Source organism: Diadema antillarum, unplaced genomic scaffold (assembly GCF_040938485.1).
Source record: "Diadema antillarum isolate AM-2024a unplaced genomic scaffold, OU_Dant_1.0 seq00000835_RagTag, whole genome shotgun sequence".
Taxonomy (NCBI): Eukaryota; Metazoa; Echinodermata; class Echinoidea; order Diadematoida; family Diadematidae; genus Diadema; species Diadema antillarum.
This window is the reverse complement of record NW_027271711.1, coordinates 593,968-610,498: the sequence shown is the minus strand read 5'-3', so window position 1 is coordinate 610,498 and position 16,531 is coordinate 593,968. Positions and strand designations below refer to the sequence as shown.

The 16,531-nt window shown below is 38.3% G+C and overlaps 1 protein-coding gene across 2 annotated transcripts in view; it reads left to right on the top strand.

The window, feature by feature from the left end:
* LOC139740100 (alpha-mannosidase 2x-like) overlaps positions 1–16,531 on the top strand; it is a 236,935-nt gene that overhangs the window by 97,605 nt on the left and 122,799 nt on the right. For both annotated transcript variants that reach the window (XM_071650686.1, XM_071650685.1), the window contains exons 13-15: positions 1,651–1,816; positions 4,349–4,485; positions 6,781–6,880. In XM_071650686.1, coding sequence (XP_071506787.1) covers positions 1,651–1,816; positions 4,349–4,485; positions 6,781–6,880 — 403 coding nt within the window. The remainder of the gene's footprint in view (positions 1–1,650; positions 1,817–4,348; positions 4,486–6,780; positions 6,881–16,531) is intronic.

Sequence of the window (16,531 nt, the reverse complement as noted above, 5' to 3'; positions counted from 1 at the left end):
GTTCCATTACACAAGTATGAAAGACCACACTATTTGTTTGATACAACACCTTGAACGTCAAAAGATGTGGTCCACACAAATTCTTGAATTTAGCACAGAAATGGCAACCATTTTCTGTGAAAGACAAATAAGCTGCATAGTCACAGTCAGTCATCGTGTGTACACTACATGTATCAATACGTACGCGAAACCGATCGATTGATGTTGTTTACAAAAATGATTGACAAAAGTATGAGCGTGTAAGCGTGCTTGTATTGTTGACTGCATCCGGCATATGAAGTGCGTATTTTTTCTTGGTGATGGACCGGAGTGATTACGTGTAAAGTTAATGGTGAAACCCGGAAGAAGAATAATACCCACTAATATTGCCCTCTGGACCCCTGGTGGTTTCCCGCCCGATCAAAATACCAACTACAATTGCCCAGCAAAACTGGCTTACATAGGTAATAATGCAATAAGGCGAAGGGATACAAGACGCCATCACAACATTTCTATTTTTGTTAGCTCACCTGAGCCGAAGGCTGCCCCCCCCCCCCCCCCCCTGGGACCCAAGGAAGTGGGATGGGATGGGTCCAAATGGTGATGTAAATTGTACATATTCATAATGGTTCAAATATTGATGAATATTCGCCAAACTTGACAGGTAGCATGCCATGGGGTTAAAATCTCAATTTGTTCAACAGGGCAACATGCTCTCCTTGGGGGACCCCAGGAGACCTAATTCCCCCCCCCCCCCCCATATAAAGAATATTTACAATTCTTCTCTAGAACCAGAAGTGACAAAGCAAAGTTACTTTGAGTTTGTACATTGATGAATGTAGTTTCAAGTGGATCCAAATTCAGACCTAAATTTTCATCTTTTTGCTGAAAACAACACTGGATTTTAACCAAAATTGGCAAGTAGCATTCCTAGGGGGATAGGATCTCTAAGTGTTTGAATGGGCACCATGCTTTTCTTGGGGCCCATGGGGTTCAAACCTCCTAAATTAAGGAATATTCAATAATATTCTTCGCTAGAATGAAAAGTGATAGGGCTTTTAGTCTTTTTTTTTTCCAAACTGCATAGTCCAACACTCTATAAAGTACAGTGTACTTGGCAGGTATTTTTACCAGTGTGATGGTATATGCAGATGGACACCGTTTCCCCAGCTCTCAAAGCTACCTCCACCGCAAGTTTCCAATGTTCTCAAGTAAAAGCCTGCTAGAATGCATGGAAAGTGAACTTGCGATACTCAGGTGAGCGTTCTTTTTTTTGGTTTGTTTTGTGTTTTGCTTTTTTTTAATGCAAGTTCATAAAGATATACTCACAACCATAATGATTTAACCACCCTGGGGATACATCTCAATTCATGGCAACATATATTTTAAGAGTGCTTTCTGTGAACAAAATGACCCAAAAAAAAACAGAATTATGATTGTCCTTTTTTCCACACATGTTTTACTCTGATGCAAAAGGTCCGAAAGTCATAGTATGTTACAAGCAAAGTGCTTTAGTACACTTGTACATTAAGAGTTGCGTTTGGCAAAGAGGGAGATGGCATATCATGTTGAGACTGCCATGTCTGTGACTAGAAACTTTCTCTTGTGGAACTTGTTTTAAAGAGCATTCTCTCAAGAAGTTGCATGTATGCTTTTGTCATGTTTTCCCAGTGTGGTCGTGTTCTTCAACTCCCTTGGTCAACATCGGAAGGAACTGGTTCGGCTCCATGTGTCAACACCTTTTGTGCAGGTTAAAGACTCTGATGGTAATGTAATCCAGAGCCAGGCAAACCTCGTATGGGAAGCTGCGGAGACAAGCAGCCAGGGGAGATATGAGGTGAGAGGACAGCACATAACAATGAATTGCAAAGATATAAATTGTTACATCTTTGAAAATGTGTTGCATCAATCTATCAATTTATCAGCCCTTAGTAAGAAATGTATGCATGCATTTCCAGCCAATTTATGAATGTACAGAAACCAAAGTTTGCTAAAAATTATCTTAATGGATCTACTTCCAAAGAACCATACCTGAATTATGGTTTGTACTGTTTTAAGAGATTTGAAAATGGCCAACCTTCATGGCAATGTCAGTCATATGCATTAAAGACAGAGAGTTTGAAATTCAGTGTAGTTGTAATTAGCTCACCTGAGTCAAAGGCTCCCGTGAGCCCAAAGGGGCTCGAAGCCCCCAGGTTAAGGAATTTTTATACCCCCGCCAAACGAAGTTTGAAGGGGGTATATAGGAATCAGCGGACGGTCGGGCGGTCGGGTGGTCGGTCGGGCAGTCAGGCGGTCGGTCGGGCGGTCGGTCCGTTGCAAATCTTGCGTCGCGAACTACTTCCTCAGTTTTCAACCGATTCCCATAAAACTTGGCACAGATGTGTGCCTTGGGTTGTAGATGTGCAAGACGTATTTTTTGACAGTACCCAAAAGTACGTTGCCATGGTAACGGCATATTATGGGCAAAAATGGGTACAAATCTTGCGTCGCGAACTCCTCCCACAGTTTTTGATCAATTTTTATGAAATTAGGTACAGATGTTCATCTGAATATGTTAATGTGCAAGACACATATTTCCGCAGTGGCAAAAAAGTGCGTTGCCATGGTAACGGCATGTTATTGGTAAAATATAGGGCAAAATGCTTCATGGCAAAACTGCTTCATCAGTGTTCTTCCAATTCTCATGGAATTCATATTGAATGTTTGTCTTAGGATATAGGTCAGCATGACACATTTCTTGACAGTGACAAAAAGTATGTTGCCATGGTAACAGCTCACATATTATGAGCCAAAATGATGGAAAATGTTGTGTTGCAAACTACTTCCTCAGTTTTTGCCCAATTTCCATGAAACTTGGTACAGATGTGTGCCTTTGGTTGTAGATGTGCAAGACGCATTTTTCGACAGTACCCGTAAGTACGTTGCCATGGTAAAGGCATATTAATGGCAGAAGATCAAGGAAAGATCTTGCGGATTTAACTACTTCCTCAGTTTTTTGACCAAAGCTTATGAAATGTTGTTTTGACCAAAGCTTATGAAATGTTGTTTGGCGGGGGTATAACCAGTCGCTGTAGCGACATTTCTAGTTAAAATCTTGTTCACCAGAACCGGAAGTGATTAAGCAAAGTTAGTGCTGTAAGTTTATTACCAGTTGTGACTTTAGTTTCAAGTTTGTTCATGACAGATTGCCTTGGGACCCAAATGTTGCATTTCATCTTCTTGAAAATGCATGTATGTATCTTGGCAACGTGGGCTGGAGACAAAGCCCCCCCCCCCCCCAACAACAACAACAACAAATATATATATAATACAAACAACATTACAAGACCACACTCAGCACCAACACAATCCTGAAGAAGGGCACTTCGCCCGAAAGCTTGATGATTAAAGGGGTGCTACCCAACACCAGCCACGTCTATATGTGCAAGATTTGCTGTCAATATATATATATATATATTTTTACAAAGCTTTTCTCAAACTTGGGCCCCATTTCATAAAAGATGTAAGGATGTCAACTCTTGCTGGAATGACAATTGCCATTCCAGCAAGAGTTGTTATCATATCAACTTTTTATGAAATGGGGCCCTGAAGTGATAAGCTCAATTATTGCTATAAGTAAATTAATTAGTGACTGGCACTGTTCAGCAGCTGCAGACGTGTTTTCAACATGCTCCACTTTCTTCGCACTTTTTGCATTAAATTCGAAGTGTGGATTTGTCTTTCAACTTGAATGACTTCCTTGCCCGCTCTTCTCCATCTTGCCATCTTTGTTATTCTCTATACACGAACATATCTCCTTACCTGTTGTGCGATACTCTCACCTATCCCATTTTTTGATGCTCAGGTCTGATGTGTATAATATCTTCTTCTTTTTTTTTGACGTATGCTTATACTATCAGTGTCATTTTAATTTCATTTTTATGAGTCTGATGTAAAACAACCATATCGGCCTTCGAGCTGCTGGATTGTTATTTTAATTTTTTTATATTTGCACAATAAACCACATTGAATTGAATTGAAAAAAAACTGTAGTATCAGCTTGTTCATGGCAGATGAGGGTGATGGGCAGGTGGTGGCCAAACTGGGACCCAATGTTCACACTTTCACTTGCTTTTTGAAAATGCATATTCAGATTTTTACCAGACTTGGCAGTTACATGTAATTTGCAGATTCCAAGGTATCAAGATGAATTGCTGCTAGTAAACTTTCTTACAATCGTTTTGACAGTATTTGTGTTCACAAATGTACAGACAGGTTGATCTTGTTTACGTGTTAACACAAATATTACCTGCTTGGTACTTGTAGGCAAGTACCTTACTAATATCTTGATTTAATGAACTGTTTTCTCCTCTCATCTTCACCTCAGCTTTTATTTGTTGTAGAAATTGGTCCCCTAACAGTCAGCAAATATCTGTTACAAGACACTGGCTCCAGATTGTCAGAGCACCATCATCTTTCATCAGCCAAACTTTACAATGGCCAGCGAGAGTCTGATAACGCACAGTGAGTAGTAAAGCATTACATCGGTGACCAAGATTCTAATGGGGCCCAGCGAGAATTTACCTTTAGTGTTGCCCAGAGGCATCTACTGGTGGCTCTCAGAGGGCAGTTAAACTTTACCATGACAAATGGGACTCTAGTAACATATATGGTGATCAGTAAAACTTCTGTGCAGTTCAGTAAAGGGATTGGCTGTGGTAGAGCTATACATTCCTTTTTAGATGCATCAGAGAAATGAACTGGGAAAGGAACACTTTCACAAAACACCTGTAGAGTTTTGTGTTCCCATCGAACAGCTCTGTCTTGGCAATGTGATAATGTTCCTTTTATTTATTTTTAATTTTTAGCTCACCTGAGCCGAAGCTCAAGTGAACGCTCGCTCTTCGTCCATCGTCCGTCGTCGTAAACTTTTTACATTTTCATCTTTGAGAACCCCATGACCGAATAGTACCGATTTTCACCAAACTTGACAGGTAGCATCCCTAGGGGGATAGGATCTCAATTTGTTCAAATGGGTACCATGCCCCACGTGGGGGACAGGGAGGGCCCAAACCCCCCAAAATTAAGGAATCTTTAAAAATCTTCTTCTCTAGAACCAGAAGTGATAGAGCTAAGTTAATACTATGAGTTAGTACATTGATGATAGTAGTTTCAAATTTTGTTCATGGCGGTATCAGGGGTGCTGCCCCCCTTGGGACCCAGGGGAGGGGAGAGAACCCCATGACCGATGAAACTTGGCAGCTAGCATCTCTAGGGGGACAGGATCTCAACTCCTTCAAATGGGCACCTGTCCCACCGGGGGCCCCCAGGGGGGCCCAAACCTCCCAAAATTAAGGAATCTTAAAAAAATCTTCTCTAGAACCAGAAGTGATAGAGCTACTGTAAGTTAATAACTTTAAGTTAGTACATTGATGACTGCAGTTTCAAGTTTGTTCATGGTGGAATCAGGGGTGCCCCCATGGCATCCTGGGGAGGGGTCCTAATAGGAACCTAAATTGGACATTTTCATTTTCTTCTTGAAAACCCCATGATGAATTTTCACCAAACTTAGCAGGTAGCATCCTTAGGGGGATCAAATCTTAATTCCTTCAAATGGGCACCATGCTCCACCTGGGGGAGGGGGGCGCCCAGGGGGCCCAATCCACCCCCAGTGAGGAATCTTTAAAGATTTTCTCTAGAACCAGTAGTGATTGAGCTAAGTTAATACAGTGAGTCAGTGTATTGATGACTGTTTGTTTCAAGTTTGTTCATGGTAGACTCAAGAGTTCCCCACCCCCCCTTGGGATCTAGGGGAGTGTGGTGGGATGGTTCCAAATCGGGACTTAAATTGTACATGTTCATATTCTTCTTGAAAACCCCTCGATGAATGTCCACCAAACTTGGCAGGTAGCATGCCAGGGGGTGAATATCTCAATTTGTTCAACTGGACGCCATGCTCCCCTTGGGGCTCTTAGGGGGCCCAATCCCCCCCCCCCCCCCCCCACACACACACACACACACATTAAGGAATATTTAAAATTCTTCTCTAGAACCAGAAGTGATAAAGCAAAGTTAATACCATGAGTTTGTACATTGATGAATTTAGTTCAAAGTTTGTTCACTGCAGATCCAGGATCCATCCGTCCACCTTGGATGGGGGGGGGGGGGGGGGGGGGGGGGGGGGGGAGGGGGAGGGATCCAAATGCACATTTTCATCTTCCTGCTGAAAACAACATTAATGGACTTTCATCAAACTTGGCAAGTAGCATTCCTAGGGGGGATGGGATCTCAGAGTGTTTGAATGGGCACCATGCATTCTTGGTGGGCCCCAGAGGACCAAAACCTTCTAAAATAAGGAATATTCCATAATATTCTTCTCTAGAATCAGAAGTGGTAGAGCTTTAAGTCTTTTTTTTCCCCCTACTGCATAGTCCAACCTTCTATAAAGTACAATGTATTTGCCAGGTATTTTTACCAGTGCGATGGAATATGCAAATGGACACCATGCCCCCAGCGCTCGAAGCTGCCCCTGCCCCAGGTTTCCAATGTTCTTAGGTAAGAGTCTGCAAGAATGCATGGAAGGTGAACTTGTGATACTCAGGTGAGCGCAAGACCCCCGGGTCTCTTGTCTTTCATGAATTACCAATCAGAAAATTTGCCTCTCCATGCTTTGATAGGTATGTCCCTACTTATGTCTTCAGTTTACAGAACTTCTTTGTCTTGGAATTTGTTTGCAAAAGACAGTTTCAAATCTATTTCATAGGAGGCATCTGCTGACATGACCAAAAACTCTACTTATTTAAACATTTATTTTACTAGGGGTCCATTCAAGTTCCACATCACGTCGGGCAATCCCGCAGATCTAATGATTGAAAATGCAGCTCTGCAGGCCATGTTTAGTACATCTGGCATGCTCCAGGTGAGGCTTCAAATCTAGTGTGCTGACAAGTTTCACATTGTATAAAATCTATATTGTGTATGTGTAATGCATTTTATATATATATATATTTTTTTTTTTAAATCTGGAAACTAACTTGGCTATTTTTGAGATCTCCTACAAAGTGTATGCAATTTACCACAATTCCTTTTTTCTTTCCACATACACTTGCAATGATTTTGTTCCATTCATCCATTTTACATGGATATCTGCATAATATAATAATTGTCCTTCACCGTTAAGAGAATCTGGCAATGACCTTGTACATGGACTAAGAATCACAGTCACATAGGTAAGAATATTAAGATACCATGCATCAGGTGAACAAACATTTTAAATGCAAACTAGAAGCACGTAGCCAAAATGAATTTGGTATATGTGAAAAAGAGATGGTCTAAGATCAATTCTTATGTACAATCAATTTGAAATTCATGAGGGTTTAATTTTTCTGATCTACACTACTTTTCTTCTCATTGTAAAAGAAAATAATGTGATAGTGGTTGAAAGAAATGCCATGACTGTGCATTATTCATAGGTGACACATTAGCACAAAGTACACCAAAACTCAATTCCGATTTTGGCCCTTTTGAATTCTCTTGACTCCAAGCCTTTAAATGCAATATAATATGCCCAAACCCTACCTCAGAAAAGGGAAGGAATCCAGCTACACATTTACCAGATAAACATGTGTTCTAGAGATCTGCTTTTAATGTGAGTGTAGACAAGTGTGTAGACAATTGTGCAGAAGATTATATGTCGTAAATAACAACAGGTCAATTCAGAATGCCACATACTATGCTTCATAGAATCACAAAGCTTAGAATGTTTGATATTGAAGTTTATACAGATAGTTGTTAAGTTTTTCAGTAGTTTATCAAATTTTATATTGTTCTGCCAAATCTTTTCTTTGTGGCATTCTTAGCTTTAATACATGTGACCTTTTCAGAGCAGTGTGATTGGTTACATGTTGGGATGAATGGACAGTCCTTTTTTGTCATCAGTGTTACCATATTCATCGGGGATAAGGCAGTGCTATCACAGACAAAAAGTTGTAAACTTGTGGTGCAGCATGCCAGCACACCCAAATCATGGTCATTCCAACCCAGCAAAAAACCTGTGTAATAATCTGAAATTCAACTTGCATGTTGTACAGTATCTAAAAAAAAAAAAAAAAAACAAAAAAAAAATGCGAAAACATTTAGTGATGATGGGTGGAGGTAGGCATGCTGAAGTTAGGTGTGTATATAACTTCAGCACGCCTACCTCCACCCATCATCACTAAATGTTTCCCGCAGCCAGTTGCCAACTGATTGCCAGCTTGCAACCAGCCCAAATGTGAATCGTACATTACAACTCTTGATAAAGGGCAGGGCCTGAAAGCTTGAGAATAAAAATCAAAATGTGAGGATTCAAGCTACATCTGTCGTCTCATCCTTTCTCTCACCTATATATATATGGGTCAGAATTTTGAACGATGTATAATTGAGCAAAAACAACGCAAAATTTATCTTACCTGAAAGAGTATAACTCAAGCTTTGATATGAACCCAATTATACTAGGATTTTCCCAGAGGAACAAGTTTTTATTCACCGCAGAAGTTTACCATGTCCAGAGCAGCGAACATCCGTGAGGAATAGTACTGCACATACATTTGAACACCATTTGACATAGTTTGCAACGATCTGATTCATTTCAAAATCGTAAAGAAATATCTTAAGGGACATGTGTGTGTGTTGGCAGAATATTAAGCTTGTACTCTTAACCTGTACGTAATGGTAGACAACTAATGATTTAACAAAATTCGTCATTTCTGTTGAAATATTGCTCTTCCGCTTAACTCTTTCTCCACTTTACGCGCATTTTACACAAATTCAATATTTTGACCTCTTATTTCACTATCCCATACTTTAATCCTTACTCCCAAATAATAACATACCTTTCTAAAATGTATCTGATCTAGGCAGTCTTTATAACCCAACAAACATAGCATAGTTTTCATCACGGAGGTTTGCATTATAGCTCACGGATGTTTGGAACAAACAAGATATTGAACAATGCAGCTCTCTTGAGTTGGAAACGCATTCTATTCACAAAAAACAGTGATTTCATGTCGAGAACAAACTCCTCTGCAAAATCCTGAATGATATTACCAATTCTCAGTTATAAAAGCTTGTTTATCTTCTCATGCTGAGGAATTTTTTTTAAAAAAACAATTTTTCCATCTCTCGTAAATGAACGTACAAACGTACATGTAATCTCAGTGACGGAGGCCATCCTTGAGAACGAATATATTCATCAAAATTTTGTTATCATGAAGTAAAGATTAAGGTCCTAAATTTGTTATCTAAAGTGTACAATGCAAAATTTGCTTATAACGAACATGGTCACAGCTAAATATGACATAGAATTGACATAGAAAAACAAAAGAAATGTGCTCCGTTATCGAAATACAAAGTTTAGCTGGGGAGTGCAAACGAATACGTTAGAAAGAAATCCCTCTGCGTTTGCTCCTTGTGTTACACACTGTTACCGAGGAGAATTTGTGTTATTATATTAGTCAGAAATTATATCAGGTTCGATACTCCGAAGTTTCGTCATAACAAGACACAATAAGTCCATATAACTTGGATGGATGTTTGTGACTTCGATATTGTACAATATGGTTTCTTAAAACAAAAATTTTGTAGGCTCGTTATTCATACAGTTTGTCAATCCGAAAATTGATAGAGTTCGTATAATCATGAAGCTTTTTTATTCGGTAAATGATAGGAACCTCCAAAGGTCAATCGAAAGGTTTGTTAATTGGAACATGAAAAATCAGGTTTGGTTGTCCAAATGTGGAGAAACAAATTAACAACCAAATCCTCCAGATTTCAAAACCTCATGATAATCGTTTTCACCTAAACGAATATCAGGCCCATTCCACATTTAGAAGAACGGACCTAAAAATATTGAACCTTAATGTCTAATTTTCGGATTAACAAACTTTCGGAATAAGAACATTTTTAATAAGAAACCTCCTGAATTAACTACGAACATTTTTTTTTTCATTTTCGGAATAACAAACCTTTAGACATTCAGAGTAACGAATCTTTGAAAGCACGAATGTATCAAAGTGCAACCTTAAACCTATTCTAAATCATTACTTTTATTAACATGTGTTTTCAAAGTAAGCACAAAAGCACAAACAACTTGACAATCTCTCTGTCTCTTAAATGTAAAATGAAAAAAAAAAATCTGGGACAGAATTACAAATCAACATTGCTTTTCATTGATGAGTATAAAAAAAACACCATGTCATGATAAGCGTAGGATTTGTGTGTTTTCATCAGACAATAATTGTATACTGCATTATTTTTGTTCGCTTGTGACGACATTTCAATGAATAAAAAAATAAACAACAACAAAAAACTTCTCCAGAGGAATTCGGTATAACGGGAGTGCACTGGCAATTCTTTTCTCTGTGTGTTGGAGCTCGATCCCTTCTCTGTTTCATTTTCATTCAACTGCTTCCACGTCCTTTTGAAACTTTTCCGTTTCTTCTTAACACATGCCCATTACAGACTTCTTCCGTCATTTCATCCTTTTTGTTTCAATATATCCTGAATGTGACTGCGTAGCACTTTTTGGATTTGTTTTGTTTTGGGGTTTTTTTTCTGTTTGGTCGCAGCATGTTCAGACTACTTAGGGAATGGGAGAAAAATCGTCGTGAAGAGAAAAATAAGAATGTGTTAAGGCATAAAATATCATGACAATTACAGCGAACGTCCGTGATGGAGATCAAAACTGGATGTGTTCTGTTTGAGATGGTAGCTACCATACTCAAAAGATAAACACTTGGAGCATCTGTCACTAAAAAGTGGCACTGTTCCTCTATCTCCTACTATGTAATCCATGGACTTATGCTACCAACGAACATCCGTGACCAAAACGTTTTCCTTTTGTTATTACAGGTAAATTGAGTGCTGAACGTTATTCACTTTTGGGTATGAGCGACTCGGTGATTTGGTAATATTTTCAAGTAACATTAACTTAATGTACAGTGATATATTTGTAATTATCAGACATTTCCTTTCTCGAACCGAACGTCCGTGAGCGAAACTTTCAGAACCTGTAACAGTGCAAATTGTCTCCAAAACCTCATTAGAAAAGTATTTAGATACACAGAAATTACAGATTATGCAAAATTCCATTTTCCTATATCTTGGTTTTCAGTGTTAAGCTGTTTTTGTATAATTAGAGGGAAAACAAGCGTAAAATTGTGAGTAAATTTTCAACTGTTTGTTCATCATGATCACATACCGCCTTACAAATTCTGAAACTACTGCTCTAAACTCATTGTTTACTTTGTAAAACTTTCTTTGTCGCTATTGGAGCTAAAACTTTTAAAGAATACAGGACACTTTCGGGACAAGTTATCCCTATCGGTCGGATTGCATACGTCACTGACGTTCGCTGGAATTGTCATGGACGTTCGTTGTACTACAAGGGTCATGTTCCAGGACGGGTAACTAATCGACAGAGAGTACGTAGCCTTCCTAACTCTTTCAAAAATATGAAAAGGTATTGTCAATGCAAATTATAAGAAATTTGACATCCTCTCAACATATATATTGCTCAGAGGGGGATTAGGAGGTGAATTTTCAGAGAAAATATTAATTATCTGCCTGGTTTTCGGTGAATTGCATGGTCCAAAAACTGCGGAGGAGCCTCAGTCCGCTCCAAACATGACATACAGCTCCTCGGCTAGAGAGCCAAAAGTAAAATGTACCTTCGCCATCAAAGCAAGATGGTGTCCCACTCGATACCGTTTTAATCATCACGGACGTTCTTTTTTTCTCGGAGATTCGTCTAAAAATGTAATTTCGGTTGCATTTGACAAGGGATGGACAGAAACTCAAAACAAACATATTATCGTGTGGGTAGATCTTAGTTGATTACGACTCAGAACAATATTGCCAATAACGTTTAATGGGCTACGATCTTTATTAGTAAATAGCGGTAGCACGTCCGTGACGAAAACTGAGTATAATTTTGCATAAAAGAATATTATGTCCCATGTTCAGCCAGCAGACGTACAATTTTTGCAGGATATGTTCATTAGGTGGGACACCAAATTTTCGTATACATTACAGTTGGGACAACAAAGCAGAATTTGCAGCAGCGATAGAAATAAAAGCATCACGGACGTTCGTCTGTTTAGGGCTTTGATATTTCAATTGTTCTCTATAATTTTATACGTGCTCATATAGTTCTTATAATTTTGTGGTACATACCCATGATATGTCAGATCCAGAACATGGTCAGATATTAGATGCCACGTACCATAAAAAAGGCACATCATTGGTTTGAAAAACAAAAATTATTGTGAAATAGCGTTTTCACCCTATTTTTATGCCTCCACCACGAAGTGGTGGCGGAGGCATTATGTTTTCGGGTTGTCTGTCTGTCCGTCCGTCCGTCCTTCCGTCTGTCCGTCCGTCCGTCCGTCCGTCCGTAATGAATTTTGTGGACAGGGTAACTACCAAAACCTTTTGAGGTATCCTAATGAAACTTGGCATGTATGTGTATTAGGGGGTGAAGTTGTGCCTGTCAACTTTTGGGTGCACATACTCAAGGTCAAAGGTCAATAGGTCAAGGTCAAATGCTTAAAATTTCACTATTTCCCCCATATCTATGCAATGCCCGAAGATATTTTCTTGAAACTTAGTGTATACATGTGTTACCCAATTAAGATTCTCTGGTGAAAGTTTGGGGTCATGAGGTCAAAAGGTCAAAAGATCAAGTAAAATGTTAAAATTTTACTTTTTTCTCTGTATCTTGGAAATTGTTCAAGGTATCTTCATGGAACATAGTATATATGCATGTTCTGACTGGCAGTGGTTATCTAGGGAATTTAGGGTTCATGGGGTCAGGGGTCAAAGGTCAAGGGCAATAATTCAAAATTTTACTATTTTCCTTATATTTATGCAATGCCAGCAGGATTATTTTTTTTAACTTGATGTATGCATGTATAACCCAATAGAGATTCTCTGGGATTTTTTTTTTGCCAAGAAGGTCAAAGGTCAAAAGGTCAAAGATCAAGTGAAAGTACTGAACTTACTTCTTTCTCCATATCTCGGAAGTGGCTCAAGTTATCTTGAAACTTAGTACATATTTATGTATGTTCTGCCTGACAGTGATTCTCTTATAAATCAAAGGCCAGATGAAAATGATAACAATTTACTGTTCAATACAGAAATTGCTCTTTTTTTTTCCATACCTTGAAAATTACTCAGTGCATAAACTTATGAAAGGGTCAAAGTCAAGTTAAAGTTCTTAAATCCCCAAATACATGCTCTCCTATTCATCCAATTAAACATAGGTCAAGGAAGGTAAACATTCAATACATTTGTGACAAACATGTCATTTTAATATTTTGCCAATTTTGTGAAAATGTAATTATACATTGTCCACATGTAGGGCCTACTATAGACCTATTAGGAAAATCATGCATTATGGCGGAGGCATACCAGTCGCCATAGCGACATTTCTAGTTATGCTTTAAGTCCTTGTCAACTGCAAAATATCAGTCAAAAGTCAACCAAACCATATATTTCCTGAAAGGTAATTTACCAGGCTTTGAGATGACATGAAAGAATCTGGTTTCTTAGATCATCCTGGCGTGTTCTAAGGGAAAGAGTGTCATAAGGTGCGAAAATTGGCAATTGTACATCGTTCAAAATTCTCACCCATATATATATATGAAGAGTTTGTTCGCAAAAACCGATAAGTCCATTTTTTAAGATTTTGAAGTACGGTCTCTGTCATAAAGTACAAAATAATACCTTTTAAATGATATATTGATCACTACATATGAAGGTACATTTTTGAAGTTATGGTCAAAAGAAGCAAAACTTTTCTTATTATTCTCTTTATTTTTCTTGACCTTTAATCGCAAATATCTCCATTTGGCAAATATGGACTTCTCGGTTTTTGCGAACAAACTCTTCATATATATATATATATATATGTATATATATATATGTATGTATATATTTTGTTAGTCCCTTCAAAAGTCAGCATACAAAATAGCAGTGTATGGGGGAAAAACCAAGGAGGTTCAAGAGATGGAGTTCCAACTGGCTGTAATTATTCAAACAGTTGTCACTTTTCTATTGATGTACAAAAGAATTCCACTGGTGCATCTGCGCCTTTGATGACGGGGTTTGATGCCGCGGTCTTGCTTAGCAATCTGAAGATTCATTTTGAACGTTAACTTAATGTTGGCTATATTTTGCTTGTTTATCTATTAAATGAAACGGAATCTCACTCAATGATAAAGCACATTAAACAAAGGTCAATCCCTTCCAGAAATATGTGCAAAAGTGTAAATCAGAGCTGTATCATGTGAAAGTGTTTAAAACTGTATCCAGGAAATCCAGTTTTATCACTTTTCCACTTGATTCCGACAAATAAAGCTGATATGGAATAATCTTCAAGTATAATTCTTTATTAATAGATATATCAGATTAGTGTCCGGGCATGGCCAGTCAAGTAATTTTCATTTTCACTTCATGATTTTTTGTGCAATTTCTTTTCGCGCATCCCTGTGTCTTTACTATTATATATCATCTATCTTTTATAAGTAGGGATGGCAGAAAGTAATTACCATCACAAAGACATATCTTCCGTAGAAAGTGGCTGATGATTATGTAATGAGACATGAGTCAATTGTCTTCCTATCTGCGCGGCAGATCCAGTTTGCCACATGCTTCAAATACACGAGTGGCGGCATCGAACATGACTTCAAAGGAAATACGACAGTTGTGACTCCATTCTCTTGAACCTCCTTGGAAAAACATGGTTCCTTGTGCAATGGGGACACCATGGTATCCCACTTACATAAAGAACCTTCCATTTTGGCATCTCAATACCTATTTTACACTAACTTCACATTTGTTTCAATATAAGTGGTCAGTTAGAAATAAAAAATCAACTACATTATTCAAAGAATCACACAACCCCAATTTTAGACCAGGAAAAAAGATTCACCAAGGTTCCTCATGTAAGCGGGAGAGCAAATATTCATTCCGCAGTTTTGTTTTGCTTCTCAAATTAATGCTGACAGTGGTCAGTTTTTCATACCTTTTTCAAAGAAACCATAGCTACATTGTAAAGTATGCGAATGAGGTGCAATTGTTATTGTAATAAGACACAAAAAAATGAGGTATCAATGTGCCCCAGCGTAATATTTCATGGGATACCAAAGCCATCTCTGATAATTACAGTGGGTCATAATTTTCATGTTTGTTGTTTTTTCACCCAAGTTTCTCTCACAATCTTTAAAACTATGTGAGTTCCACCAAAACAACAAATATTTCAACATTGGTACTTAATATGGATTCTACCCTCATAAGCTAAAGATTCCTTGTGTAAGCAATTTTCAGGACACTAAATCTTACACAAGGAACTTTAATCATTCTTGAGATTCACTTGTGCAAAAAAAGAAACAAAAATCCGTCCTTTGATGCATAACTTTTGTTCATAGTATTCAAAATTTGCTTGTCCACTATTATTTTTCAGCCATAAAAATATGTTTTTATCCACCAGTTAAGCTGTAAATCTGTCAAACTGGTATTATAGTAAAAATGTCACACAACTTTGCCCAAAAGCGTCAAGGTTTTGCACCTTTTTTTTTTTTTTTGAAAATGTGTCCGGTTCATTGTAGTAGCAAAAAGAAAGATACTTAAACACCTCAACATAACAGTATTCAAGAATAAAATTACTGTAGAGCTTGTACATGTACTTTGTAGGCTATGACATGATGAAACTAATGGAAGGGGGTATTTAACCAGTGTGTCCCTGTTTTATGTGATTACCCATATACCAGTGAGCAAATCGACATCATACAATGAATCAATCAAATCTCACAGACAACACTCCATCATGCAATCATATGACAACTTATTTCTTTGTCATTTCTGATTACGTGCTGTTGTTTCCATTCCAATTTGGGGGTGATAGAACCAGTTCTTACATTCAAAGTGCAGTGCAAACGAGTCACTTGCATAAATGTTGCTGTCATTGCAATTCAAGAACTCATCTCATGCAATACTCGGCAATTGTATACTGTAGCAAGCTATATGTGTGAATGAAAACACAAAATGCACACTCTTTTTAAATGGAATTTTAATCTCAAGTTTGATACATGTACATCTGCATTTTGCAGCCACAAACTCAAGCATTCTTCACATTAAACTCAAATCCTGCCACCAAGCCACCATTCAGTTCATACCTCTTATACAGTCAACTTCGGATACCTCGACGTCGGATAAGCCGAATATCACTTACCTCGGGGGCAGCATGAAAGTCCTGATTGTTCCCATGGAGTTTCCGTGTATTAAAATTCGCGTAGCTCGAAGAAAATAACTCGAAGTTCGGTTACCTCGAAGTGAAATCTACTGTCCCGATCTTAATTAACTTATTGTTTTTCGCGGCATGTAGCTCGAATCGAAATTGCAACATCACTCAGCATCTCCGATAAAGCGCGTGTGGACGGCGAAGAAGACATGTCACAAATCTTTTCACACTCGACTGTAAATATTCCCGACCAGAACAATCGCGCGCCCAAAGAAATACCCGGTACACAGC